The sequence below is a fragment of the Eleutherodactylus coqui genome, chromosome 6 (assembly GCF_035609145.1).
Source record: "Eleutherodactylus coqui strain aEleCoq1 chromosome 6, aEleCoq1.hap1, whole genome shotgun sequence".
Taxonomy (NCBI): domain Eukaryota; kingdom Metazoa; phylum Chordata; class Amphibia; order Anura; family Eleutherodactylidae; genus Eleutherodactylus; species Eleutherodactylus coqui.
This window is the reverse complement of record NC_089842.1, coordinates 63,671,415-63,685,526: the sequence shown is the minus strand read 5'-3', so window position 1 is coordinate 63,685,526 and position 14,112 is coordinate 63,671,415. Positions and strand designations below refer to the sequence as shown.

General features: G+C 41.2%; 1 protein-coding gene across 2 annotated transcripts in view; it reads right to left on the bottom strand.

The window, feature by feature from the left end:
• The window catches only part of TTC12 (tetratricopeptide repeat domain 12), a 191,041-nt gene that overhangs the window by 96,257 nt on the left and 80,672 nt on the right, over window positions 1–14,112 (bottom strand). For both annotated transcript variants that reach the window (XM_066606914.1, XM_066606913.1), the window contains exons 9-11: window positions 13,388–13,448; window positions 7,458–7,646; window positions 4,183–4,252 (exon numbers count right to left, since the gene is read on the bottom strand). In XM_066606914.1, the coding sequence (XP_066463011.1) occupies window positions 4,183–4,252; window positions 7,458–7,646; window positions 13,388–13,448 (320 nt within the window). The remainder of the gene's footprint in view (window positions 1–4,182; window positions 4,253–7,457; window positions 7,647–13,387; window positions 13,449–14,112) is intronic.

Below are 14,112 nucleotides of genomic sequence, written 5' to 3'. Positions count from 1 at the left end.
TGGTGGTCTTTGCTTCTTCCAGAACACTGACATTTGTCCGTCTATGTTCATAAGAAATTTGAGGGTTTTTTCGAAGGCAATGCTGATAGAATCATTCCAGGAGTTGAGAGTGACATTTCTAGACAGTCCACATTTCGAGGTATAAAACAGGGTTGAAAGGACAATAGCTTTATAAACAAGCATCTTGGTATCCTTACGAATGTACTGATCCTCAAACACTCTCTGCTTCATTCAAAAAAATTGCTGCGAGTGCTCAGATGGTGTTGCATTCCAGCGTCGATTTTAGCTTTTGGGGAAAGGTGGCTGCCAAAATACCGAAAATGGTCAACATTTTTCAACGTTACACCATTAGGGCTTAGTCACACGGGCACATCAGCACCCGGACACGGGCGCCGATGAGCCCGTGTGACTGAGCCCTTACTGCAGGAAGAACACGGCCATACTTCAAGATGGACGACTCCCCACAGTGCTGAAGAAAGAACACATGACCGGCAATGAAGCCAGTCACATGTTCTATCTTCCAGCGCTGCAGAGAGACATCCATCCTGAAGTGCGGCCGTCTTCTACCTGCAGTAACACGGTCGCCAATGCGCCCATGTAACTAACCCCTTAAGCTGTATTTCTGGCATTGCAGAAGCATTAGTTGGTGCCTGCTGATAGAGCACTTTGGTTTTCTCGATGTTCAGTGAGAGGCAAAGCTTTTTGCATGCTTCTGAAAATATGCTTAAAGTGGCTTGTAGGTCTTCTTCTGAATGAGCACAGACAACATTATCATCAGCATATTGAAGTTCTATAACAGACGTTATCGTGACCTTGGTTTTTAGTCGGATAAGGTTAAAGGGGTTGTCCCGCAAAAGCAAGTGCAGTTAAACACTTCTGTATGGCCATATAAATGCACTTTGTAATATACATCGTGCATTAAATATTGGCCATACAGAAGTTATATACTTACCACCCCCCCCCCCCCCCGGTGTTGGCGTCCCCGTCTCCTTGGCGCCGACCGAAGCCTTCTTTTGCCTCGATTAGACGCGCAGAAGACCTGTGCGGCGTGAGCACGCCGGAGCAGCCCCATTCAACGGGACAGAGAGGCAGACTGCGCAAGCACGTCTAATCGAGGCAGAAGAAGGCTTCGGTCGGCGCCATGGAGACGGGGACGCCAACACCTGGGGGGGGGGGGTAAGTATATAACTTCTGTATGGCCAATATTTAATGCACGATGTATACTACAAAGTGCATTTATATGGCCATACAGAAGTGTTTAACTGGTCCAAAGAGCATTACAATTTACTGTGTTGAATACCTTTTGCGCAGTCATTGAAAGCCATGTATAGTGGTTGATCTTGTTCCCTGCATTTTTCTTGGAGCTGTCGTGCTGTGATGATCATATCTACTGTTCCTCTGGAAGGGCGGAAGCCCCTAAGCCATCTTTTTCTAAACTAAATACCCAAAATTTTGATAACCTCTCTGGGTATTTTAGTCCACCCATTTATTAGTTTAGTTGCCCACCTTTGCACCCACTGAAGTTCTGATATGTCCTTCTTGAGTACTGGGGCCCAAAACTGTACAAAATATTTCAGGTGTGGTCAAACCAGTGACTTGTAAAAAAAAAAAAACTGTATAAATTTGGTATGGACACATTTGTAATGACTCGCAGAATATAGCTGACATGTAATTTTTGCCACACCATAAATGCCATAAAAACAAAACCCCAAAAATAATGGTGACATTGTTTTTTTATTCATCTCAAGCCACTTAAAATTTTTAAAGGTTTTTACAGACTTTTATGGTACATTAAATCATTAAATAGTAGTACTAACCCACCTACAGATTGGGATGCGCTCTGTTTTAGATGAACAGAGCTCATTCTACTTCAAAGTGCTGCAGCTCTCATTCTACAAGCCAAGTTTCTTGGTCTTGAAATGTAACATAGTATGTCAGGCCAAAGAAAGACATATGTCCATCTAGTTCTGCCTATTACCCCCAATGTTTATCCAGAGGAAGGAAAAAATCCCAATGAGGTAGAAGCCAGTTTTCTCCATTTAAGGGGCAAAAAAAATTCCTGCCTGACTTCCATCTGGCAATCGGAATAATCTGCGGATCACTGACCCTTCCGAAGTTATTAATTATTATAACATATAATATTTATTAGAGATGAGCGAGCACCAAAATGCTCGGGTGCTCGTTACTCGAGTCGAACTTTCAGTGATGCTCGAGAGTTCGTTTCGAGTAACAAACCCCATTGAAGTCAATGGGCGACTCGAGCATTTTTGTGTATGACTGGTGCTCCGCTAAGGTTTTCATTTGTGAAAATCTTAGCAAATCACCAAAGTCATGTGAAAAACACAGAAATGGATAGGGCAGGCGAGGAGCAACATGCAGGGCTGCATTTCGGGCTCGGAGGTCTCACTATTAAGCCACAATAGTGGCAAGAGTGAGACACCCCCCCCCCCCCCACTGTCAGCATTAAGATCGTTCTCCTCTGCCACAGCTGTAACAGCTGTGGCAGAGAAGAACGATGTTAACCCATTGAATTCAATGGAGCCGGCAATACAGCCGGCTCCATTGAAAGCAATGGGCTGCCGGCGAGCGCGGGATGAATTTTCGGGAAGGGCTTAGAAATATAAGCCCTTACCTGAAAAATAAAGATTTTAGTGTAAAAAAGAATAAAAATGCAGACATTCTCTTCAATGGAGCCGCTGCTGCCGGCGACTCCATTGAAGACAATGGTCCGCTGGCACACCTGAATTCTTTTTCAGGGAAGGGCTTTACATATAAGCCATTCCCTGGAAATGAATTAAAAGTGATTTAAAAAACAAAAAAAATAGATACTCACCTCCCTTCAGCTGCCGGGGCACAGCCGCGTCTTCTCCTGCTGTCCCCTGCACTGTGGTGCTGAACTGCTGTCATTCAGCTGAGAGCTGCGCTGAGCCAATCAGAGGCAGCACTCACTCACCCATTCATGAATTCATGAATGGGTGTGAGTGAGATCTGCCTCTGATTGGTCAGGCTGTGACCAATCAGAGGCAGCTCATTCAGCAGGCGGGGATTTTAAATCCCCGGCTGCTGAATACTACAGAGAGCAGTTCAGGAGAACTGCCAGCTGGCTGCAGCTGAACTCCGTCTGCCGGGACCAGGTGAGTATATATATATTTTTTATTTTTACACATTTCTGGATGAATTGCAGGGAAGGGCTTATATATTTAAGCCCTTCCCGAAAATTCATTGTGCGATCGCCGGCAGCCCATTGCTTTCAATGGAGCCGGCTGTATTGCCGGCTCCATTGAATTCAATGGGCTAACATCGTTCTGCCGGGACAAGGTGAGTATATATTTTTTTTTACTTTTTACACATTTTAGGATGATTTTCAGGTAAGGGCTTATATTTTTAAGCCCTTCCCGAAAATTCATCCCACGCTAGCCGGCAGCCCATTGCTTTCAATGGAGCCGGCTGTATTGCCGGCCCCATTGAATTCAATGGTCAGTGCTCGTTTAATCGAGACGAGTACCGCGTGGTGCTCGTCTCGAGTAACGAGCATCTCGAGCACCCTAATACTCGAACGAGCATCAAGCTCGGACGAGTATGCTCGCTCATCTCTAATATTTATCACTCAAGAAAGGCATCTCCTGGCATATTTATACATAGTTATTAAATCGCCCCTCAGCCGTATTTTTTCTAAACTAAATAATCCCAACTTTGATAGCCTCTCTGGGTATTGTAGTCCCTGTTTCCATTTATTACTTTAGTTACTCACCTTTGTACCCACTCAAGCTCTGATATACCCTTCTTGAGTATAGGAGCCCAAAACTGTCCACAATATTCCATGTGTGGTCTGACCAGTGACTTGCAAAGAGGAAGAACAATGTTCCCCATGTTCCCCATCATGTTACTCTAGTTAAGTTTCCAGTTAACTAAAATCCCCAATTCATTTTCCATGTCAGTTACCCAGTGGTTTCCCATTTAGTGTGTAATGGTGACATCTTTTTCCTCTGCCCATGTGCAGAACTTTACATTTATCAGTGTTATCTCATTTGCCACTTTTCTGGCAAAACCCCACAACTTATCCAGATCCTTTTGCAACCGCTGTGTGTCCTTTCTTGTGTTAATTTCTTTAAATAGTTTTTTATCATCTGCAACTATTGATATAACATAACATTAGAACATTGTATAACTTGTAATTCTTACCTATTAATGATACAGTTGTCTCCAATAATACTGAATCCATTGCTTGTTCTAAATAAAGTTTGTGCTGTACCTGGTATAAACACAAGCAAATATGTATATTAATCTGGGTCAACATCAACATGACATAAAAGGATTAGTTTTTGCTCTAAGTTAGGCTCTGTTCAGAGCCATATCAGAAGATCCATTTGGAGCCGCGGCATAGATCTTGCATGTAATCCCGGATTATATAGCACAGCAGGGTGCACTGTTTTATCCCCAAAAATGCTGTTAGACAGATTGACCCTATTATAATCAATGGGGTCCATTCAGCACTATTTGTATGTGGTATATTCTAGATCCAGTATTTCAGTTTGTCCCTTGCTCGGCTCCTATGACAGAGCCAAACAACGAAAATCTGAACGCAGATGTAAAAGAAACCTAAGGCCCCCTGTCCATGGGCGTTGGGGTATCCCACGGCAGATTTCCAATGTGGGAGCCGCCACCCAGGAGCTGGAGCCACAGATGAATCTCCGCCAGTCAGCCTATCTGACAGATAGGCTGACCGTGGAGAATCACGGCAATTCGCAGCATTCTGCGAATTGCCGGTCGCGAGCAGAGAATCGCAATGATTCTTCGCTCGTGGACAGGGGGCCGACGCTTTCCATAGAAAGCTTCAGACGGCGTGATTCACCGGCGATTTACCACCTGCGAAATCACGGCTGTGGACAGGGGGCCTAAGGCTCCGATCAGATCTGCATTGAAGGCTGAGTTTGGAGCTTCCAACGCAGATCTGACACAAAATCCTAGGCAGAATAGTACATTCGGCTCTGCAATTTTGTCTGGGAAAATATCACGCAGCATTACAGCAGCCCAACCAACCCCATTATAATCTATGTTTTCCATCAGGCAAATTTCTGCATCAGTGATGCATGATGGAAAATACTAGTATGAACGTATTCGTGGAGTCAAGTTTCCACTTTCCAAAATGTTATAATCCTGGTATCCTATGAATATAGAATTTTGGGATTTTGTGTGATCATAATACACTTGTTCTCCACTTAGAGTGCTGCCGTAGTTCTCCCTGTAGTCTACATAAAGGAATACTGTATCTGGTACATCCTGACTACATGGTGGGGCAGGATACCACTTCATGCTCCACTACCTTCCCCTAAATCAGTATTTTTGAAATGATTACTTAACATATAAAAAAAGAAAAAGAAAGAAAGATAGGAAAGAAAAAGAGTTTTACTATTTCAGTCTCAGAACCCAAATGAGAGTAAATTTTATAATTAATAAACCACAAATAGAACACAAGAAGAAACCCAGAAGTGAGTAATCTGAAATAAATCAGTAAAAATTGTTTTTCTCTTTAACTTAAGATGACATTGATTTGCATTAATTTAAAAATCAAAATATATCTTGAAAGACTCCCTGTCTTCTCTGTTATCATTTACCTTAGGGCAAAAAATAAAAGCAGTCAGGATAATTTTATGATGTGATTTATATCTTTTGATCTCTAAAAGATGATACGTAAAATAGTTCTACATTAGACTGTCAGCAAGTCCCATCAAAAACAGATTCCGCTAACAACAATGTAATGTCTGTAGGCAAGTCTCTTGACAGGTCTATTTGTATATCCCATAATAAGAGATGAGCGAGCATACTCGCTAAGGACAATTACTCGATCGAGCATTGTCCTTAGTGAGTACCTGCCCGCTCGGAAGAAAAGGTTCGGCTGCCGACGCGGGTGAGAGGTGAGTTGTGGCAGTGAGCAGGGTGGAGCTAGGGAGAGAGAGAGAGAGATCTCCCCTCCGTTCCTGCCCGCTCTCCCCCGCCGCTCCCACCCGCCGCCGTCAGCCGAACCTTTTCTTCCAAGCGGGCAGGTACTCGCTAAGGGCAATGCTCGATCAAGTAATTGCCCTTAGCGAGTATGCTCGCTCATCTCTACTCATAATATAACAATTATGGAGCATCTTAGAGTATGTTCACACGGCAGAATCTGATGCAGATTTTGTCCATGCAGATTTCGCCACTATAACCCCGGATTTGTTGTCTAGTGTATGTGCAAATTTCTATGTGTCATTTCTGATGTGGATTCCACACTGATCTGCATTAAAAAGTGATGTCACTTGTTTTTTTTTCTGCAATGTAGATTGGAAATCTCTGGTAAAAAAAAAAAAATTGGATCCCCTTCAAATGAATGGGCAGAAAATTTGGATACAAAATCTATGCCAAAACCTACTGTGTGAATATACACTTACATCTCTGCATTGTCCCATTCCTCAGTTATTCTTCTATTATTGTAAACTGGATGGTACCCTTGTCTCTACACAGTCTGATATGGTCAATACTGATAACAAAGGTTTGGTATGGTGTTAGCCAGTAGAGCAAAATGTGATTGTTCCCAGCAAGAGAAACCAAGTAATCTTGTAGATAGGATACCTTTTAGTGGCTAACAAAAATACATGATGTTATAGCGAACTTGCAAACCTCTCGGGTTCTTCTTCAGGCTAAAATGGTATAGATCCGAAGAGGCATGAATATTTATACATACTTATGACAAGGCACAGACAAGGATGCGATTGCTTTACATTTAAAAGGAATACCGCAACAGAGACATAAACATTTTTAACTAGGCACTGATAATGGGTGAAAGTTTAATGGTCCCAAAATTACTATTGGGGGGTCGTCAGGCCAGAAATGCTGCAACAGGTACATAAACATTCTTAATTCGATACAGATAAGGGAGTGAAAGTTTGTGATCCCTGAATTACTGTTTTTCACCAGTCCAGCAGTCTTATCTGTGCTATAGAGGTCTCATACTTCCCATTCACCCATAAATCCTCATGAATAATTTAGCCCTCTATTGAGCGTGTGAAAAGTTGTCATAAATTTATATTCCCAAATTCTTCTATGTCTTTGTGACTAAAAACCATCCTGCAATATCATAACTCTTATATCTCCTATGTCATGTCCATGGTTAGAAAAGTGCTTGGGCACAGGTAATTCTGTCTTCCTCTGTTTAATTGTATGATGATGAGATCTCATCCTGGCTTTCAGTTTTTGCCCTAATTCAACATAAAGGCCCCCAATAGGACATTTAATGCACATGATCAGATAAACGATGTGCATAAAACTATATTTCCATCTGTTCAGCTCCTCCTGCCCTATAACATGATGCCTGCAGATTGGAGGGCATGTTCAAGCCAATAGATTCTCTTTAAGCCTCAAGGTAAAGTATGTCTTGTGATACAAGTAGCAAAATAAAAAGAAAATACAGCATGGTAGACACTTACAATCCTTTATAGCTCGAACAAGAAACTGTATCCCTCCAGAATAATAGAGAGGACTCTGCTCAGTTTTGGAGCGTTTTGTAAGCAACTGTGCAATCAATACTGCATCCTCCACCCCAGCCTCTAGATCCTGCAAGGCTTTCTGCTCTTGAATGTCCTTCTTCTCCTGCAGATCCACTTGATCCAGGTAGCCTGTGAGATATATGGAAACAAACTTTAATATTTCTCAACTACAGTAATAGAAATACTGGAATTCATCTTCATCATTTTATGATTAGGACTAGTAGCAGATGCCAATTGTGCATTATTATAGTGATGCACACTATGTGAACTAATGGTCTTACTAATGCCATCACTACTGACAAGAGAAATGAGCAGGCATGTCAGCTTCCTAAAACTTTTGGCAATCAACCCCCCACCAGCATTAAAAATAGCACATGATAGGTGTGAAGCTGTATTATAGATTTTATATTTGGGCACAAAAATGTTAAATTATACCTCTGCTCAAACCACAAAAGGAGTCCATAGAAGAAGCAGAGTATTATGACATATTAGAACATCTAGGTACTATGTAATTACTTTTAGCTAAGCAGATCCATCTATATGGAAAAGGGCTAAGGCCAAGTTAAAGGGGCATTAACTTTCCAGACAAAACTATACTCATCTAATTTAATCAAGAAAGGTTGTTTTAACACTGCAAGTCAAATGTTAAGCCGCTGGCATTAAGGGTTTACCCTCAAGCCCCTCTACAATCCACTGTCTGTTAGTAATAAGCTTTTGTACAAACATGGATGATGGGGCATTTTCGTAGCTTTGAGAGGGGATATCTTTACAGCTTGCTCCCTGTATTCAAACTGTTCTCAGACATGTTTACACAGTTTACTAACCATCTGGCCAGAATTTCTGTGAATGCCCATCTCCTACAATCATTCTGGGACAGCAAAGGGGTGGGCATTCCGATTTTGCCTCCCTGCTGATTGGTCCAGAGACAGAACAATGCAACATGGGAAGTGAGAGAAGGGAAGTTCAGGACAGTCAACTACAGGCAGAATTCTAGGATTTGTGACATGATCCATGGCTCAAAGTGGATTGCAAACAGAGCAAAAAAAAACTATAACTCAAAAATATTAAATACAGTGCAAACAGCTGCAAATCAGTGTCTAAGGAAAACTTGGTATATTTTAGAAAACTTGTTGAAAAAGCAAGTCTGTTTAAAGTCTGAATATCATAAAAATAGTTTATCCATATTAGTATTTAAATAGAACCTGGCACATAGAACATGCAATCCAAACTGCAGGTAGCATGTCATCGAGCAGGAAGAGCCAAACAGATTGATGTATAGCTTGACAAAGACCGGGAGCAGACTGGTCGAAACGTTGCAGCCATTTTTATGATGGAGGAATAAAAAGTTTTTTTATACTTTTTATTGCATCTAAGTGCTGCCTCTACATTATATTCTTTCCATTGATTGTGGAACCATGGTCCAGGTTCTGTTCTGAGGCTTTGCATAATTGGATCCTGCCCTCGTGGAGCAAAAAGTGAGTGCTGCTTGTGTGCTACTATCTGAATGAAAAACAAGTTAAACTGAATCTTTTCCCACTAAACGAGATATGAATTTGCTTAGCTCCTCCTATTCTATAAAATACTGCTTACAGATAGCATTGTATTTTTAATGTGAAAGGTTCCCTTTAATGATACAGAAGCAATCAGAATTCAGAAAGAATTCCTCTTGAACAACTTATATTAATAGGTTTCAAGCTTGCCTATTTAGTGAGTATAACATTACTTTCACGGTATTATGTTCAGTTCATATCTACGGTAGTTTAAAAAAAACCTTCAGCATTTATTACCATGTACTACAACAGAATCACGTATTGTGTTTGTGTCAATAGTTTGTATTGTGTGAAATAGTATTCTCTTATATCTGCAAAACCTAACATATGGGTAAGTTCAGAAATCACTGAGAATATTCCATTGCATGAATTCTGCCATGAAAATCCATGCTATTTCCGCAACAAATAGAACATGCAGCAGATTTTAGAATCCGTTTGCTGCAAATTCTTTTTCCCTTGTAAGTGAATGGCTTTGTAAAACCTTATTCCCTTATATTATACTGTACATTGTTGAATTTCAGTGTGAAATCCACAACCAAAAGACCACATCAAATTTGCAATGTATGAAGTTACCTTAAAGCACTATTACTTTTGTTTCCTAATGTTGAGAGGGGGGCGCCTCTTGGCCAGTTTTACCCCACTCATTGAGAGGATCTGAAGTGAGATATTCGCCCATGGGCTCCATAGTAGTGCAAGAGCTTCCTTGGTGTCCCTATAATTTTGGATGCATTTTCTGAAACTATTCACTAGATGATCAGAAGTAAGGCAAAAAAAAAGTTGGCAACTCTTGTTCTGATATTTCACTTCAGGAATCATCATGCACGCTGTCTCACCGTGAGTGTTCATATACTATTGCAGCGAGACAGCACGCATGCGTAGTCTCGGCAGTAGCTGTAGTGAATGCTAAGTCACTAGTGACGCTGTACACATTGCTCTGCAGGAAGGAGAATGACGGCAATGTACGCTTCATCACCGGAAGAAAAAGAATTGGCCGGCTTGCCGCGAGGTGACCGGTTGGGAATGCAGGAGACAGAAGATAGTCAGGGAGAAGATGTGGTATGAAGACTGACAGGGAAGGAATAGATACCGTATATACTCGGGTATAAACTGAGGCACCTAATTTTACTGCAAAAAAAATGGGAAAAGTAGGTGCCTCGAGTATAAGCCTAGCTAGACTAGGTCAAAAAAAGACTAAACGCAATACTTACCTCCCAGCCGGCGTCTGTGTCCCTGGCAGGATTGTCTCCCTAGTGATGCTGCAAGCTACTGTATAATTCTCCCCGCTGTCATCTCACTGCTTGGCTTTGAATACCCCCACCATCAGCAAGTAAGCGCTGTGATTGGATTGAGCGCCAGCCAAACACAGCCAGCGCTCGATCCAATCACAGTGCTTACTTGTTGACAGCGGGGGAATTCAAAGCTGAGCAGAGAGATGAGAGTGGGGAGAATTACATAGCAGCTTGCAGCACGGCCGGGGAGACTATTGCGCTGGGGACACAGACGCCGGCTGGGAGGTGAGTATTGCGTGTTTTTTTTTTTTTTACTTAGTCTCTCACTCAAGTATAAGCCAAGGGGGGCTTTTTCAGCATTAAAAAAATGTGCTGAAAAACACGGCTTATACTCAAGTATGTATGGTAAGTATTGATTTTTTTTTTAATGACAGAACCCATTTAAGGCTATTTTTTTCTATTTTTCTGTTTTTCCTCCTCTTACAAAAAAAAAAATCATAATTCTTTTATTTATCCATAAAGATAGATGTCTATGGGCTTGTTTTCTGCAGGACGCGTTGCAATTTTCAATGGTACCATTTAATGTACCATATAATGTAGTAAAGAACTTTAAAAAAAATTCTAAGTGAAATGAAATGGAAAACCAAAAACAACTAATGGACAGGAGTGGCATCATTTATGCAAAAAGCCATTTATTTTTCATAACTGTGATATTTATATCATACAAGTCTGGAAATTGCTGTCAGGAGAACAGCCTATATCAAAAAGCTGGGCATATGCCAGAACCGAACAGTACCAAGGAACAAACCCTGTGTAGCTCATAATCTTAGTTATTGACTACATCTCACAGTTGTCTACTTTGTGCCAGGGAAACTGGTGGGAAGCAATATCCACATGCTGCTCTATGTACTTGAGAACTAGAAGCAATGATGGCAATCACAGTTTTTTATTACATTTTTATAAAATAAGCCAACAATGCAAAGTTTGGCAAAAATAAGAGTCAAAAGATAATTGCATCGATACTAATAATATTTGTGTGACATTTTAGTACAATCTGTAAATAAAAAGCCCAAAAAGGTCTTGAAAATAAAAAATATGTAACAAAATGCTGCCGGCAGGGAGACGGTTACAGCGAACACATCCAGAATGTATGCAGCTTAAACCAATCTTTGTTTTTCATAGCTGTGAAACTGACCTTATTTCTTCCTCCTTGAGATATCAAGAGATCAATTGTGTAGTGACTCTCATAGAGTGGTGTGCAGGATGTAACGGCCTGAGGGCTAGAAATGTGCTAGGAAGACAAGCCTCTCAGGCTTAGCATAAAATAACACTATGTCAGACTAAATTAAGGACTTCAGTAGTTCCCATTCACTGTGTGTTAAATGGGATAAACCTTGTATGATATATATATATATATATATATATATATATATATATATATATATACATATACAGCTCTAAATACAACTAAATGATGTATCTAGTAGTAGTGGCATGACATTTACAGAAATTACAGCTGCATGTACTGCCTGGACTTATAGTGGGTTCACATGCATGCTGCGCTCCATTCATTCCAGTGGGACCACTGGGGCTAGCCAAGCGGTCAGTGGTTGGATTCCACTGATTGGCAAACTATCCTCTATGCTGTGGATTGCGGATAACTTGCTTTCATGGTATAACTTCATTAATGCACTGAAAACTAAGCTGTTATTACATCAACAGACCATAAGATCAGTTGCAACTGAAAGGTGTCTATACATATGACATTAACATCAATCAAACCTGACAACTTTGGTGGTAATGGCAAGCCATCTATTGTGTATCAGAGTCTACCAACTCTTCCTCAATGTAAGATATGAAGCAAAGGAGGGATCAGGCATGTTGGGCTCCTTAGTTGGCACAGGAGATAAGCTGCTTTCAGAGGTGTTGAGGGCTATCTGTCTAAGGTGTATGAAGGTGTCCTGACTTTGGCCCACTGGTAAATGACAAGTAAAAAAGGATCTGGTACCTTGCTTTTCACCATACCTGATCCTTTGTTCTCAAAGGAAATAAGTCTCTGCCAGAGGTGTCTGGCAGTGGCTTATTCCTCCTTCCCTATTGAGAATGCAGGGCTGTTATCTACGCATTCTTATATATGGAGAGGGGCCCTAGAGCTAAGGTGTAAGGCCATCTTAATAGTTCATTTAAGAAATAACCCAACTTAAGTGACACACACACCCTCTAGCAAATGCTGTACTCTGTTAGCAGCTTCAGATAGTATTGTTTGCTGTTTGTCATCATAGGTCCACTTCTAACTGTGCCCACTAAAAGATCCTTTGGTAGGCCAGTAATACTCTAAGACAGGAACATAAACAATTTATTATTGCTAAAAAGTTGTCCTTTTATTTGGAATACAAATGCCATAGAAAAAGCTACTTACTATCAGGTTGTGCTGCTGGGATCTGTAGTTCTATAAGGCTCCAAGAACACACTTGCACAGGCATGGGATAATTGAGTTGGCTGGGTGTGGTGTTCTTCAGCCATCCAATCCCCACTGGTCTGCTGCACATCTAAACCAGCCCCTCTGTCTGGATGATGCTGGTTTCTAACTACCCTGATGTACAGTGGCATGTACTGAGTGTCTGTGCAGGTGACTGGACATGGGAGGTGAAAAGTCCTGTTCAGTGTAATACAATCCTTGGTGTGTTGGTGTGGTGTGAACTGTGTCCTGTGCTGCTTGGACTGTTTACCATCTAGGGTGAGGTAGGTCCCCAGGTTCCAGCGTGGAGCTGTCCCTATTGGGATGTTCACCCCTTTTTAGGCAGGTTTCCAGGGGTTAGTTGTCTTGTTAGAAAAAGGACCTGTGAGATGAGGAACCTTGTTGCGGGCTCACGGGCTTAAGTGTTTTGGCCAAAACCCAAACCAATACCTCATACCTAATCCATTCCATCTCTCTTTGTGTGCAGGTATGCTAGGTGAGCATTTTGGGTCATTTGTCAGGCCTTCTGTTATGTCTGCACAAGTCCAGCTCGCAGATCACTTGCTTTTGGTGTTCCCTGTGTACAGTTCTCTAGTTTACGAAAGAATCAGATGCAAGAGATGTAACACTTACCTTTCTCAAGTTTCTCTTTGGTAAAGTCTATGTCAGTAATCTTCTTATAACATTTTCTTGCCTATAGAAAATGGAGATATTAACCCACACTGAATTGACTTAACATTACTGGTACCCAAGTAATGACACTGCTTTTAGGGCTTTTGTACATAAGCGATTTTCATATCTGCCTGCTGTCTGTATTTGTAACTGACTGCACATGGACAGCAAATTAACATATTACAGTCAATGGAGCTCTATACACATGAGTCTTTTACATGAATTGTAAAAACATGGCAGCATGTCCTATTCTGGTTCATTTTTCTTGGATAACAGTCACCCATTCAAGTGAATAGATGTGCAAAAAAAAATAAATGGGGCGCACATACATGTACTCCATTTCTCACTGATCATTGCCAAGAAATTCTGGGGAAAAAAATGAGGTTTGTTTTTCCTTTACATCTGAAGAATTTTAAAAAAGCTGACACAAGGATCACACATAGACATAAAAAACAGATACATGCAGCATATATCGATGTCACACAATCATAAGCAAGAATTTAAAAAAATTTTCAAGCACCAAAATTGGACATACTTGTGTGAATAAGGCGACTCTTGTTTTGTGACAAAGTCTTGGACTGGACAGTTATACTACCTACTATTGGAATTCGGTGCCGATGCCCTACTGATCCCTTGGTTCTGGGTCCCATTTTCAGCCATCCAGGATGGCCTATGTAATCTTCAGG